The sequence below is a fragment of the Mustela nigripes genome, chromosome 3 (genome assembly GCF_022355385.1).
Source record: "Mustela nigripes isolate SB6536 chromosome 3, MUSNIG.SB6536, whole genome shotgun sequence".
In the NCBI taxonomy this organism is placed as follows: domain Eukaryota; kingdom Metazoa; phylum Chordata; class Mammalia; order Carnivora; family Mustelidae; genus Mustela; species Mustela nigripes.
In genome coordinates, this window is record NC_081559.1 from 72,106,676 (window position 1) to 72,123,434 (window position 16,759).

A 16,759-nucleotide genomic window follows, 5' to 3' on the forward strand; every position below is an offset into this window, starting at 1 on the left:
CTCTCTCTCTGCCTGCCTCTCTGCCTACTTGTGATCTCTCTCTGTCAAATAAATAAATAAAATCTTAAAAAAAATATTAGCTTTCTGAGATACATTAGGGAAGAAATAATGAAGACAGAGCAATCATTTGTGTGGTAACTTTGACATTTCTGAAATATTTTTGGTAATGTGTGGATAAGAATTCTGAAGAATATTTGTATTGTTATTGTTCCAGATACAGACAGAATTGTAAAGTAAGTTCTTATTTGATTTTAAGAACTGACCCTGCCAAAGTTGGTATTTTGGGTGGTTTGTGTATTGAATTTTGATGCTAACTTTTGAAAGGACAGTGAGTACAAATGCGTAATATTTGAATGCTAGCTCTATAAATAAAAAATTGAGAGTAGATAAAAACTTGGATCAGATATATTTCGAATCTGTTCCAGTATTGTGCTTTGACTTAATATCTATTGGGCGTTAATATGGTTAGGTTAATATTTTTGGTATGTTGATATATTGAAATATCAGCAGAAAAACTTTTATTCCTTTGGAGAAATTCTCTTTCTTTGCAACATAATCATTTCCGTTTTCTGACTTAAACATACTTTGTACCTGAAACAAAACCTCAGGAGTAGTAATTAGGGACTAATTTTAATCAAGGTATGAAATGTACGTTTGACATTTGTTTTTAATAGGAGAAATAAATATCTGTATTCTCATTCGTCTCTTTAAGTGTAGACTGGGCAGCATGTTGGTGGAGGCTTAGTTGAGAAATTGTGTAAATCAGGTAGAAGGAATTTCTGGTTAAAATTAAATTTACCAGTGTTCTAAATGTTGAGTGTTTTGTGTTTTAAATGGTATAGTGTCTAATATGGTAGAAACTTATCTGTGTGGAAACGGCTTTGCAAAATCTCCTGGGGGGAAAAGTAAATCTTCTGAACTTAGAAGATCAACTTCCTTTCCTCTCAGATACCGTCTTCATTTCTTTCTCTCTTTGGACCTAGAAAATATGGCATCTTTATTTTATGAGAGGGGACAAATTGTCACTTGTGCATGGTGCCACTGAAAGCATTAGACACCTTCTGACTTGTGTGGAGCACTGTAGGCTAGTTAGTGGTTTGTGTTGGAAGTCTGTGTGTGTGAAAGGAATGATCAGTCACAGAAAATATCACAAGTAATTGTATTTTACTAGTGCCATGGATTCAGAAGCTCCTTCTTATTGCAGGTGTTCTGGCGCTTGATTTATCAGTTTTCACAGAGCGGATCAGGTTGTGGAGGTCTGACACATGTGCCACACTCATGATATAGTCAGGAAAAACATTAGAACCCCGGTGTATTCATTAATATTTAGATTATTCCGTTTTCCATGTATAGAGGCCTTCATGATACTAAGATATATAGAATATAAAATGTAAAATTTATTGTTTGGAAAGCATAGGTTCAGAGTAAAGGCCTTAAGAGAGCTTTTTTATCCAGGTTGTAATAGAACCAGAGAATGTATTTGTTTGACTTCTGACTTTGGAAGATTGCTGCTTCTGCCATTCTAACCAGAATTAGTTCCTTAAAGCCTTCATTTCTTTGCATTATCTCCTGAATCAGGTCCAGTGGGAAAAAAGGAAAGGGAATGGGGTGCATCTGACTGGCAGAGCCTACAAGGGAAACCCGTAATGCAGATTTTGGGCACGTTTGCTTTAATGGAAGGTAGCGTTGGCTTCTCACTAAGACTCACCTAGAAGGCAATTCTCCAAATACAGAAATGGGATTTAAATGCTCTAGGATTAAATATCTACTACATAAACTATTTAATAACTAATACCAATAATTAAATAATATTCAGTTCCCATTTTAGTGCTTCCAGAAGTACCATTACCTTGTCATAGACAGGATAATAAACCAGACTGAATTGGATCATAGCTTTCTGTAAATTTAGTCTAGCCTCCTAGGGATTTCTCTGGTTTTTATCAGAAAACATTAAACATTCTTTAAGGCAGTAATAGCTATTATTTAATTGAGTGCCTGCTGAATTATCTTAAAATAACTTTAAGATGGGTAGTGGTATTTTCTTAAAAAGAATTAAGAGATTGAGGATGAGAGAGGTTAGATAGCTTATTTGAGGTCACTTGCTCAGCAGGAAACTGGGATTAAAACCCAAGTGTTTTTAAGCTTTGTACTTGTGCTATTTCTGTTGTACTGTGCTTTTGTAGATAACCGTATTCATCTATTGCATTGATCTTGTTTTCTCTCCAAACTCTGAGAGCACTTTATAGTAGCCTTCTATCTGCTATACACTAGCACAGCAGAGTTAGTCATATTGTAAAAAATTTTCTATGAGAGAATTTCCTATTTTTCTACTGAAGGGCACATTGCAGACGCAAAAGGAGGTTGTGATATTCTTAAAAGAGAGAATGACTAGAAAGGATGAGTTACAAGAAAACACTGATTAGGCCGTATTAATTCACCTTTTGTATTAATAATAGTAGCCTGAGGACAATTTTTGAAATTCTTCATAAAGACTTTTTATTCTGGCATTGTAGAAGACTGGACAAATTACAGACCATTTGTTCTGTATAACTGTATAGAAAACATGAATAAAATATCCTAAGAACGATCTAAAACAGAGCTGGGAAAAAAGGGGAATTCTTGGGTGCTGGCAACCAAGGGTTGTCAGTGAAAATTTATGGGGATTCCCTTATTTCCGATCCAAAGACATTGAACAGGTAAGAAATTTTTATTAAGCAAATGTGTTTGAATGTGTATATTTTGGGGAGGGTAGCATTAACATTTCAAACCCAGCCATTAAATTAGTATATGATATGCTGTCGAAGCAAGCACTCCAGCCGTTAAATTAAAAGCAGTTATTACAAACTGTTACAGATCTTTGGGAAAAATCTGAAGTTTTTTCCTGAACAGTCTTATCTTCTGAACATATTTACAATTTGTCAGGTTATAAATCCTTAGATTTATTAATTTGCCGTTCTTACTCCTCCTAGCTATAGATGAAGTAAGTCCTCCTGGGTTTAAACAGCGGAAGGCAGTACGTATTGTCAGAGCTAATCCTACATTTTTCTACAAACTAAAATTTTTGGAAAGTGTCATTATTCATTGACTTTAAAGGTATTAAATATTAATTGGTGCTTACAAAGCAAAGGTTAGTGCTTTAAATGGAGAGAATTTGTTGGCGTTTATGTACTTTCTATTTTCAGTGACATAATTTTTCATTAAAGTTTGTCTGATTATAAAAAGATTTTTAAATTGCTTAGCAATTATTACGGAACTCACTCTGAGGATGGAGGTCATGCCTACTACTATCTTGCTGCCTCTGTGTACAGGCACAGAGTAAGAGTGCTTTTTCTTTAGTCACAGTAAAACCTGATGTTCACCTTCTTCTTGGATATTTATGTTCACAGGATTTTCTTTCTACATAGTGATTTCTTTGGTCTTGAATGCTTCCCCTGGTTCTGTATCTTCTACAATATTGTTAATTCTGTCCTGACGGGAGGTGGAGAGTTGATCTCACTTTGTATTTACAATATGAACCATTCCTTAAAATTCTCAAACTCATCTTCAGTCGTGATTAAAGATCCATTCGGGAGTCACCTGTTTCAATAATTGATATAGGTACCTGGCTTTCCTCTTACCATATTTCTGGCAAAAGTTGCATGTTTCTTACCCATATATTCATCAATCAAGTGTCTTTGTAGCTTTGAGTAAACTAAGTTGTAAATTAATTTTATCCCTCCTTCCTTCCTCTCCTTTCCTTTTTTCTTCTCTTCTCTTCTTTTCTTTTCTCTTCTTTCTTTCTTTTTTTCTTTTTTCCTGCCTTCCTTCTTTTAGGTTGTAAGTTTCTTAAGAACCAAAGCTGTAATACCAAGTCTTTGTGTCCTGCAATACTCAGTACAGTCTTACAAGTGTTAAATGCTTGTTTATAGTTTTGAATGTAAATCTAAATTATTTTACTGTAATGTAATAAGCAAGTTATCACCTGGCTATTTCTTAAATTAAAAACCTCTTATTCCTTTAACTTTTCTTAAAATGTTTCTTTTCAGTTAATTTACTTCTTTGACTTCAAAGTTTTCATTTTTACTTCATGATATTTTATGAGATTTTTGGAATGCTTGGCAACATGCTAGGCTTTATGATTATTGAGTCAGGCTTCCTTTATTGTTTTTCAAATCCCAGGGCATTAGATACAAGAAAAAGTACAGTTGAAAGGTTTATATTCTGACATGACTTTTTGAGCCATATGTTTTGTGCAGAATTGTAGATAATGGAGCATAGTCTCTCTCTTTTTTTTTAAAGAAACAGTTTTTCTTTTTTCTTAAAGCTTTTATTTATTTGAGTGGGGGTGGGGCAGAGGAAGATGGAGAAGCAGGCTCCTTGCTGAGAAGGAGCAGGGCTCAATCCCAGGACCCTGAGATCATGACCTGAGCTGAAGGCAGATGCTTAATCAATTTAGCCACCCCAGCACCCTGATAGTGGAGCAAATCTTAAATCAAATATTCTGCCTCACAAGATAACTTCTTCAGAGTCCAAAATACTGTGCATTCAGATGTGAAAATATATTGTGTTTGTCTTAATGGTAGAATGTAATTTTAAATTTTACACATGGCAGTAACACCAATTCTATATCTATTAATTCAAGTATCTTGAAGGTGGTCACTTTTTTATTTTATGGATAATGTTATTTGTGAATTAAGGGATTCACAAAGGTCTGAATATGATTCTGTCATGAATATCAAGGGTCTAATATATTTTATGGAGACCCAAATTAATTGTACATTTAACATCTAAAGACCCAGCATTAAAACCTAATAGTTCCAAATTGGTCTTTTGGTAGGACATTACTAACATACAATGGCATATGTGTTAACAACCAGCTTTCCAGAATTTGTACTTTACCTCAGTTGAAATGAAGAAGATTTTATGTTGAATGACTGTCATTGTTTTAGCTATGAGCCCCATATTCTCTTTCATTTCAATTTCCTTTTTTTTTTTTTAAAGATTTTATTTATTTATTTGATAGAGGTCACAAGTAGGCATAGAGGCAGGGAGAGAGGGGGTGGGGAGCAGGCTTCCTGCTGAACAGAAAGCCTGATTTGGGGCTCTATCCCAGGACCCTGAGGTCATGACCTGAGCCGAAGGCAGAGGCTTAACCACTGAGCCACCCAGGCACCCCTCATTTCAATTTCTTTAGATTTATGAAAAAGGTATTATGATATAGTACTTCAAACACACCATTTCTGTTTGATTTTTAGCATTGTGATTTTTTTTTTTTTAACGTAAAGAAACTGGCAGGGGTGCCTGGGTGGGTCAGCCTCTGCCTTCAGCTCAGGTCATGGTCTCAGGGTCCTGGGACCGAGCCCAGCGTCAGGCTCTTTGCTCAGTGGGGGGAGCCTGCTTCCCCCTCTCTCTGCCTGCCTCTCTGCCTACTTGTGATCTCTCTCTCTTCAAATAAATAAATAAAATCTTTAAAAAAACCCCAAAGTTACTGGTTTGATTAAAACACATGTGTTCTTCATGTTTTTTCCTTTCTCTGTCATTTTTGTTTTGTTAATGTTTATGTAAAGACTGATTTGACAATTTTAGATAGAATTTTTGTTGTGTAATTTGAAGTTAACATGAGGAGTGACACCCACTCAACCCTTGCTGTGTAACTTTTAAAATTATGTGACAAAATGAGTGCTTTTTGTCACTTTCAATTAAGCATTCCTTTGGATGGGGCCTGATACCAGCTTTTTACGTGTTGAATTCTGCATTATTATAAACATATATTTAATTTTGAACAGAGTTTATATATTACCCACTGGCTCTTTAAAATTTCTTTGTGATATCAAAGTAATCTTTTGAAGCTAGTTGCTAAATGCTTTGTAGGTACTCAGGTTCTGATGAAATGAGTGGGAAATAACCTTTTGAGCAAACAGCTTTATTTTTATACTTTGAACTTTTTAAATAACTTGCTTCACATCGATGTTAAAACCAGTTTATTGTTTATTCTGATTCATTGTCAGTATTTAATCATTATTTTATTCATTCATTTATTTATTTATTTTTAAAGATTTTATTTATTTATTTGATAGCGAGAGAGATCGCAAGTAGGCAGAGAGGAAGGCAGAGAGAGAGGGAAGCAGGCTCGCTGCTGAGCAGAGAGCCTGATGCAGGGCTCGATCCCAGGACCCTGGGATCATGACCTGAGCCACAGGCAGAGGCGTTAACCCACTGAGCCACCCAGGTGCCCATGTTTAATTATTATTTTTTAAATTGTTTTTGGATCTGAATGGGTAGTGACTACTAGAGTATTTCTTCTTTTCTCCATTTAAATACACACGCGTGCACGCACGCAAGAAATAAAGATTGCTGTAGATCCATTTAAATTACCATCTTGGAAAAAATTAATTTTGATGTTACTTCATGTCAGCTACAGAGATCAATTCCAGATAGACTGTAGACCTAAATGTAGAGGCTAAAACTGTAAAATTGCTAGGAGAATATGCAAATGTTTTTCTGAATTTGAGGTTGTCAAAAAGTAGAGAACAAAAAGTGTTAACTTTAATAATGGAAGAAAAAAATGAATCAGTTAGATAATACTAAAATATAAAACTTATTTTCTTTGAAAGACTCCACTAAGAGAATGAAAGGCAAGTTATAAAGCAGAAGAAAATATTTAATACATACATCTTTGATTTCAGAATATATAAATAATTCTTATATATCGATGAGAAAACAATAGTAACCCAATAGGAAAATGAGCAAAAGATAAACTGGCATTGAAAACAATATTCATGTATCTATTATCCATTTGGATAGAAACTCAAACCATATGTAACCAGTGAAATTCAAACTAAAATGGTTAAGAGATTACCAGTAGAGTATTTCTCATTCCCAGCAACAAGTGTGGGAAGGATGTGGAATAAGTCCATATAGCACTGTTAGTGGTAAACATGTTGGAAAACTTATCTACCAATATCTACTAAAGTTGAACATATACATAGAGTATGGCCTGGAAGTTCCACTCTAGTTATATACCTGTCAGAAAAACGTGATACATTCTTGAGAAAACAAGTTCAGGAATGTCCCTGCATGCACCAAAACCTAAATAACACTGTTGTCTATCAACAATACAGTGGATAAAGAAACTGTGTCATACTCACACAGTGGAATTAAGCCATGGAAATGAATGAATGTTAATAAGATGTATCAAAAAAGATAAATCTCACAAATACAGTATTGGAGCAAAAGAGGGCTAACACAGAAGGATGCGTTTTATGCGAGTTCATTTATGTAAAGTACTGAAACAGTCAAAATTACTCTGTAATGATAACAGGATAGTGGTTCCTTTGGTGTGAGGGAAGGTGTTGTGCCTGGAAAGTGCATGAAGGGGAATGTTTCTGGGGTACCGGTAAGTGTTCTATTTTTGGATCTGAATGGTGATTACATGGGAGGTTTACTTTGTAAAAATTCATTCAGCTCCAGACTTATTTGTGTGTATTTTTGAGTGTATGTTGTACATACATTTACATCTAGGTAAAATATTTATAAAATCAAACAAAAATAATGCAGCTGTAATAAAGGTTACTTGGCTGTTCCATCATCATTTTATTGGGGGAGTAGAGAAGTTGTGAGAACATTGTAGTGAAAAAAATTTACTGAATGTAAGTACCATGATTTTATAAATATCATTCATAAAGAATTTTAGAATAATGATCTCACTTGGAATGGTGGTAAGGGAAGAATCAAACTAAAGGCAGCATCATGTAGTGGTTAAAAGCACAGACTGAAGCCTTACCTGATTCAGATCCTGGTTTTGTAATTTACTACCTGTGTAACCTTGATTAAATTACTTAAGTTAAGAACTTAAGTTCACACCCTAAGTTAATTTCTGTTGCCTAATTTCTGTTGCCTTCCTCATCTATAAAATAGGGATAATAGCACAAACCTCATAACATTATAAGTTAATATACATAAAACACTTAGAACAATGCCTGGCACATGACACATGGTATGTGTTTAAGTAAAAAGTTTAAAGTACTGTTTCAAAATACACATTTTAAAATGTTGTTTTGGTCTTTTCAGAGAGCTATTATATTAGTGCTGTTATAACACACTGGGTCATTATTTTTTGCCTATCAGCCTTCTTGACTACACTAATCTAGGGTAGGATACTTATTTTATGTCTTTATTTTTAGCACCTACTGCTATTTAATATTTTGCCACCTCTGACAAGTATTTCCAAAACTGAAAAGCTGTATTTCAAAGCACTTGAGTTTTCTGCATCAGTTTATATATATATACATATATATATTTATAATATAATAATATATAAAAAATATATAATAGTCCTAAGTTTTTAATATATATAAAATTTAGGATTTCTTGTGTATATAAAATAATGTTCATATTTCATATAAACTATTTAAGGATTGGTATGGAAAATGTAGGAAGTGAAATCTGAGTAGCAAATCTAGTTTTTTCCATACTGTTCCTATTCTATAGAACTCTTGTGTGTTTTAAATTTCTTTTACAACTTCATGTAAAAATCCAAGTATCTTTGAAATCTGTAGGTTTATTTGCCATTCTGTATTCTTTTTATAGTTGTCACATCATAAATTCTATGACATAGTGATAGAATTTGGGTTTGGGGCCTATTTTTAATATTTATTTGTTATTATAATTTATTAATTAACATATAATATATAAAATTAGTTTCAGAGGTACAGGTCTGTCATTCATCAGTCTTATGTAATACCCAGTGCTTATTGTGTCACCTGCCCTCCTTAATGTCCATCACCCAGTTACCCCATCCCTCTGCCCCCCTCCCCTCCAGCAACCCTCAGTTTATTTCCTATGGTTAAGAGTCTCTTATGGTTTGTCTCCCTTTCTTGTTTCTTTTTATTTTTTCCTCTCTTCCCCTATGACCCTCTGTTTTATTAAATTCCACATATGAGTGAGAGCATATAATAGTCTTTCTCTGATTGACTTATTTCACTTAGCATAATATCCTCTAGTTCCATGATAGAATTTTTAGAAGCAATAAATATTGGACAGAAATTAAGAAAAAAGTCATTTTGTTTACCCACTTATTTACTTTCTGTTACTTAGTTTGTCTTGAAGATTTCAGTTTATATTAAGTGTTGTATTTCCATTCGGCCTATAGGAATCACTTTACTATTCCTTGTAGTATAGGTCAGCTGGCACCAGGTTCTCTCGGTTTTCATCCGAAAAAGTCTTAGTTAACTTTTATTTTATTTTACTTTTTTAAAGATTTTATTTGTCAGAGAGAGAGAGAGAGAGAGAGAGCGAGCACAAGAGAGTGCACAAGCAGGCAGAGAGGCAGGCAGAGGAGAGAGAAGCAGGCTCCCTGCTGGGCCAGGAACCCGATGCGGAACTTGATCCCAGGACTCTGGGATCGTGACCTGAGCCAAAGGCAGTGGCTTAACCAACTGAGCCACCCAGGTGTCCTGAGTTAACTTTTATTTTTGAAGTATATTTTCACCAGATACAGAATTCTAGGTTGAAATTCTTTTTCTTTCAGCACTTTAAGAATGTTCAGTTTTTTGGGGCCCCTGGCTGGCTCAGTGGATTAAAGCCTCTGCCTTCGGCTCAGGTCATGATCCCAGGGTCCTGGTATAGAGCCCCGCATTGGGCTCTCTGCTCAGCGGGGAGCCTGCTTCCTCCCCTCTCTCTGCCTGCCTCTCTGCCTACTTGTGATTTCTGTCAAATAAATAAATAAATAATTTTTTAAAATGTTCAGTTTTTTCCTGGACTTCATTGTTTCTGATGAGAAGCTGATCATAATTTTTATTGTTACTGCATTGTATGTAATGTGTCATTTTTCTATAGATGCTTTTTAACATTTTCTTTCTCCCTCTTTTTCTCTTTCTTTTAAATTGTAGTTTGACTATGATGTGCGTAGTGTGAGTTTCTTTGCATTTATTTTCTTAGTGTCTTCTGGCCCTCTTGAATTTGTAAATGTATATTTTTCATCAAATTTGGAAACTTTTTGCCATTATTTCTTCCAATAGTTTTACTCTATTTCCCTCTTTTTTTTTTTCCTTTTTCTTGGGACTCTATATGTATGGTGTATAATATATATATATATATATATATATATATATATATATATATGTCTTTTGCTATTGTTCCATAGGTTTTTCTTTTTTAAGATTTTATTTATTTATTTGACAGAGATCACAAATAGGCAGAGAGGAAGGCAGACAGTGAGAGGGAAGCAGGCTCCCCGCCGAGCAGAGAGCCCATGTGGGACTTGATCCCAGGACCCTGAGATCATGACCCGAACCGAAAGCAGTAGCTTAAATCACTGAGCCACCCAGGTGCCCCTGTTCCATAGGTTTTTGAAGCTGTTTATTTTTTCAATCTTTTTCTCTGCCCTTCAGATTGTATATGTTAATAAAACATATCTGTACATTTTACTTTACTTTACTTTATGCTTTACTTTATCTGTACATTTACAGGCATCTCCAGTCTGCCCTTCTGTTCTTTCAATGAATTTTTAAAAGTTCTAAATATAGAATTTCTGTTTTTTTCCTTTTTATAGTTTCTGTTTTTCTGCTCAGATTTTTTCATTCTCACTGGAAACATAGTTTCCCATTTGTTCTTTAACATAGTTACAGCCATTTTAAAAATGATTGTGTGCTACTTCCAGTGTCTTAGTTCTTCTTAGGGTCAGTCCCTACTTATTGCCCTTTCTCTTGATTATGGATTACAGTTTTTTGTTTGTTTGTGTCTAGTAATTTTGGAGTGCATCTTGGACAATGTAAATAGTCTGTGGTAGAAACCCTGTATTCTATTATGTTCTTCTGAAGGGGCTTTATTTATTTTTTTAACATCAAGTAATTAACTTGACTATTCTCAAATTCCCATTTCCCTCTGTGGTGGTGAGCAACTGAGTTCTTTTAAGCTTAGTTGGGCTGCTTCAAGTTGGCTCCATATGTGTGTAATTCAAGGTCAGCTAAGCATTTGGACAGAGTTTATACATATATCACTCAATGACTCTCTCCTTTTCTGTGATTTCTGAGATTCTTCCCAGCTGTTGTGTTCACTGCTAATACTGCCTTCTGGTTTTTCAAGGCAGGAAGACAATAGATTTTCTGTATTTTTTTTTTTTCCGTTTTTGGTACCAGCTGGGCTGTCCCTCATTCTAAAACCTGTATTAAAAATAAAAAAAACTCAGAAACTTACATAATGCTGTTTACTTTTTCTAAGTGTATCACACCCCCTACCCTCTATTATTGCCTGCTTTTGTCTGTCTGTACTGCCTTCAGAGTTGTGTTTTGTTTTTGTTTTTGTCCAGAGTTTATAGCTATATGTTGGGGAGAGGGTGTTGTTTTAATAGGAACAACTTGACCATTACTAGAAGCCAAAGCGAAGATTTAAATTTAAATGAAGATCCTTTACTCTAATATTTTATCTTCTTTGTAATCTTAGGTACCCTCTTAGTGGTATGATTTTACCAACTTTTAAAGACTGGATCCAAAATACCCTTGGAGTAAATCTGGAGCATAAAACTACCTCTAAAGTAAGCAAATAAGAATGATGACTAGTATGCTTAAGTCTGTGTGGGTGTGTCTGTGTGTGCATGGACATGTGTTTAATCCCAAATCAGTCAGATTTATCTTTGTAATTTGTTATAATTGCTTTAATGCATTTGTTGTAATTTTTTTTTTTTTTTTTTTTTTTTTGTTAAAAAGTTTACTGGTTTTATTGGCCTTGCTAGGTTTTCTAGGGATGACTTTTCAGCATCACAGATCTGGATCCCAATCTCAAAATTTATCTGAGATTTGTCTGGTAAACTTTTTATCTTCTCTGAGCCTTAGTTATGCTAATTTGAGAAATGAGAGCAGTAACTGTCCATTCTACTTTTCATAGGGTGGTAGTAAAATGCACATGAACTAATTCTGTGGTAGGACTGTTACAAAAATATTATAAGTTGCTATTAATTTTAGCATATTTAATGAACTGACAGTAATCAAGGATTAATACAGAATAATTTGAAGTAAATGTAATTTTACATTTAATATCAAAACATTTAGAATATTAGAAGACTTATGAAAAAATAAAATTTGATTAAGATGTGAGTGATAATTTTAGTGCATGTAGTTTCACTTTTCTTAAGCTAGCGTTAAAAAACTTTAAACTGTATTCATATCAAACTAACAAAATAGCATTTCTTTATGGTTTTTATTATTTATTATTTGCTATGGGATGGTATTCTTCATGTCCCTCTAACTGGATATAAGTTCTGTAAGTTCAGGGACTGTGGCTTATACTATATTCTCTACCGTATCCAACATGATTTCAAGGACTTAAACATCCAGCTACTGCTTGTTTGATTTATTTCTAAATCCACAGTTACATTTTATTCTACTAAGTAAATTATGTTAACAGCTAATTTTTACCCTTCCTAAACCAAATTCTTTCAACTTTTCTTAAAAGACCTTTTTTTTAATTTCCCTAATTATTTCTTTTGACTATTTGTAGTTACTTTTTTTGGACATTGATGCAATCTGTATACCATATTCAGAAATTTCACCGGTTTTACATGCATTTTTTTCTGATTTTGAGCCCTTTTCAATTTTTAACAACAAAATAGTAATATGTATGTTTTGTTGGGGTCCTTATGGTCATTTCTTTTCACCATAGCATAAATTCCTTGAGGTCAAGATTTTTTTACCTGATTATCTCACTGCTGTATCCCCAAGGCCTAGAACATTGCCAAGTATATAACACACACTCAATAAATATTTCTCATATAATTGAATATTAAATGCAGACCCTTTAATAAGATACTAACAGTATGTAAATATCATATATATATTTTTACACATTCATATTTTTTTTTCCAAATACTATAACATAGCTCTTTCTTTTCTTTTTCTTTTTTTTTTAATAGCAGGTTTGATTTGGTCAGCCTCTTCTTACAAATAAGAAGAGGCTGCCTACATATATGGTCGGCAGGTTTTTGATGCTTTTCATAAAAGTTAAGACATTTAACCTTTCTTCTTTATGGTAGCTGTATAAATTTAGTGGTGATAATCTCATTTAATAGGTAAAGAAGCCAGGGTCCAGAAAAGTTGTGACTTCCCCCGTGTTGCATAGCTTTTAAGTTAAAGATTTTTTTCCCCAGCTTACCTCTTAGTTGAAATTAAGTATCAAATTATAATGTTACAAGTTTTAAAGCAGTTCTGTGAAAATGGACCTGTTACTTATTATGAGGTTTCTTACTGATCATTTAAAAATAATAATTGAACTATGAGAAATGGTAAATTTTATCTACAGGTGAAAATGTAGATGATGAAAAAAGTTAGCTTTTCCCCAGTTTCCTTGATCTAAAATGAGAGATTTGAGACTTTGCTATCTTCTCTGTTCTTGATTGCCATCTTAAGAAACAATGAGAAAGTGGGGCATAGACGCAAAAGAGGAAACATATGGCTTCTATAACTTATGTTACAGAATGTGATTAACTGGACCATTTATAATTTGTTATTGTCACAGAGTTGGTTTCCATATGTGTTACTTGGTATTTTCTCATGCTTTTGTCTCAATTTGGATATTAAAAATTTACATGTTATGATCACTCTCCTAACCAGATATTCAGAATTTATTTTCTAGAAATAAGTCAAAGAAACCAATTTTATTTTCTAGGCATCCTTAAACCCTAGTGATACACCTCCTTCTATTGTAAATGAAGATTTTCTTCGTGACCTTAAAGAGACTAATATTTCATATTCACAAGAAGCAGATGATCGAGTATTTAGAGCTCATGGTAAGCAACCTTATAGAAGCACTATTTGATTTTAATTTTAAAATTTCCTATAATTTAAGATGTTTTTACATATTCTTTTTTAAATTGCAAAACAGGTCATTGTCTTCATGAGATATTTTTGCTCAGGGAAGGAATGTTTCAGCGAATTCCTGATATAGTTTTATGGCCAAGTAAGTTCTTTCTTTTCTTTGTGTCATTAATTTAGTATTGTGAAATCTTAAGTAAATTTAGTATTGGAAATACATACTTTTGAACATAGGAGTTGTAAAAAGTACAGGTAGCTGTACTTTTAAAGTTTACCAAAAGTCATATAATTCTTTCTTGATCTGAGCATCCTGAACTATTGGTTTTCATGACTGATTTTGCTGATGATTAAGTTTTCATTTTAAATGTTAATATCATATTTGGAGTTCAGTTAAAAAAATCTATTTCTGGTTAGTTTGAAAGCTTAATGAAATTAGTATCGATCAATGATATATTCAGAGGTAGAGAAACTATTAATTCCTGCAAATTTGTTGTAGTAATTTGTTGATATCAGCTTGTGGCCTAAAAAGCATTATGTCCAAATGGTGAAACAAATTGTTTAAGATACCCATTGTCTTTGATATAAATAATTAAATTCTGAAAAATTAATATCATTCATGATTTTGGCTCGAGAAAGAGGATGGATTAGCTTTATGTTGTTATTTTGCTCTTGCTGATGATTAGACAGTCAGTATATTTATATGATTTTTATATCTATCTCTTAGTAGAAAATTTAAAGCAGAATTGGTATAGTGTACCTTACTGTCCATAATTACCATTAAAAAAAAAGTTCTAGTGGTCTGGTCCTTTTTCCTCTTTAGATTCTATTAAAGGAGTAGATGGAGTATTTTATTTTTTATTTTTCAGAAGTTGGCTCATCTGTTTTTAGATGTGATCCTTTTACTTTACAGGGAGTATCTGAAGGAGAAAATCATACTTTAATATAGAGGTAGGAGGGAGGTGACATACATAGGAGGAAAATCCAAGAGCATGTGTAGCTGAGATTAAATTACTGTCTTGATACTTATGGTATATATTCTCCCAGTATTCATGGTATATATTCTCCCAGTATTCTTTTAGTAGCTTTAGGCTACTTCTTTACCAAGATTTGGGGAGGATTTATTTCCATTTTTTAACTGGAAAAAATGAAAGCTTACTTGTAAGCTCTCTCTCTCTGTTAAATAAATAAATAAAATATTTTTTAAAAATTGGCAGGGCGCCTGAGTGGCTCAGTGGGTTAAAAAGCCTCTGCCCTTGGCTCAGGTCATGATCTCAGGGTCCTGGGATCGAGCCCCACATCAGGCTCTCTGCTCAGCAGGGAGCCTTCTTCTCCCCCTCTCTCTGCCTGCCTCTCTGCCTACTTATGATCTCTGTCAAATAAATAAATAAAATCTAAAAAAAAAAAATTGGAATGGCGCAAATGACATATTCCTAGTTTTAAACAAACCTGAGAAATGATAAATCTTATAGAACAATATTTTTACTTTCATTAATGGATATTCACTTATATATTTTACATCCTTAATTTCCCTTTCAAGCTCTTAGCAGGTAATACTTGAGTTTTGCATCGTTTCCTTACATCAAGTCTTTTTCTCTTCTTTGCCATGCCATATTAAATGGAGAAAGATTTATCTTTCTCAGATAGTTTCTTTGCCATGTTGGTCCTTGACTTAATGCTCTATTGCTACTCAAATTGAGGTTTAGAATCTTGTGTCTTGTATCTAAGATCTTCTGTTGTCAGGTTTTTGTTACTCATATAACTTTTACTCTGATAAAGAGTACTCTTTAGTTGAGTACAATAGAAAGGAATATACATAGTACATTATGTATAGCATTTTAAAAATTGCTTAAAAAACAGTAGAGAATCAACGGCTGCAAAAATTAGTGGGTGAAAGTATGATGAGAAACGTATTTATATAGAGTAACTATCTCCCCACAAGATACTTATTAATTATAGTCTTCTTATAGTGGAAAAACCTAGCTGATACTTTATAACCAAAGGATGAAAGTTAACATTACCAGAAATGAGACCTGTCTATATCATGTGCCTCCAGATGTTACTCAGTAAGAAAAGCACAATATCACTTCTGTGGAATTCCTGCCGAGATGTGTAACCTGAATATAATGATGAGGCAGAAACCCAAATTGGCAGATACTCTATGCTATAACTGACCAGTGCTTTTCAAAAGTGTCAGGGCCATGAAAATTAAAAATAGACTGAGGAACTCTCTCAGATTAAAGAAGAGTAAGGAGAGGTCACTGGGTGGCTTTGTCAGTTAAGTGTCTGCCTTCTGTTCAGGTCAAGATCCCAGGGTCCTGGGACTGAGCCCCTCATCAGGCTCCTTGCTCTTCCTGTAGCTCCCACTGCTTGTGCACACTTTCTCTCTCTCTCTCTCTGTCAGATAAATAAATAAAATCTTTCAAAAAAAAAAAAGAGTAAGGAAACATGACAACTAGATACAGTGTGTGATTGGCTGGTGCAGAAAAGGGGACATTAGTGGAACAATAGGCAAAATTTGAATAAGGCCTATGTATTAGTTAATAGTATTGTGTAATAGTAAATTGCTTGATTTTGATATTTGAAAGTAGAAGATGTTAATATTTGTGGCTGCTGGATGAAGAAACTTCTTTGTACCTTTTTACAACCTTTTTATAAGTATGAAATCATTTAAAAGTAAAAAGTTAAAAAGATAAATAGTAAACATTTTATTTTAATGTAGCTGTTTAATGTGTGTTAGTGAGTGAATAAAGAAAGAAAAAGTTTATACACTAAAGAACTTCATGGACCTTTACTTTGCAGGGTTACCCAGATTTTGTTCATATCCCTGTGATTAATTCATTTTCCTTTTTTTTTTCTTCAACAGCATGTCATGATGATGTAGTTAAGATTGTGAATCTAGCGTGCAAATATAATCTTTGTATCATACCAATTGGTGGTAGGTATTGTGCCTTTTAAATTTTAATATGGTAAATGTG

General features: G+C 33.6%; 1 protein-coding gene across 1 annotated transcript in view; it reads left to right on the plus strand.

Moving 5' to 3' along the window:
* AGPS (alkylglycerone phosphate synthase) overlaps positions 1-16,759 on the plus strand; it is a 153,600-nt gene that overhangs the window by 34,641 nt on the left and 102,200 nt on the right. The window contains exons 3-6 of the mRNA XM_059394228.1: positions 11,422-11,512; positions 13,639-13,759; positions 13,855-13,929; positions 16,648-16,719. Coding sequence (XP_059250211.1) covers positions 11,422-11,512; positions 13,639-13,759; positions 13,855-13,929; positions 16,648-16,719 — 359 coding nt within the window. The remainder of the gene's footprint in view (positions 1-11,421; positions 11,513-13,638; positions 13,760-13,854; positions 13,930-16,647; positions 16,720-16,759) is intronic.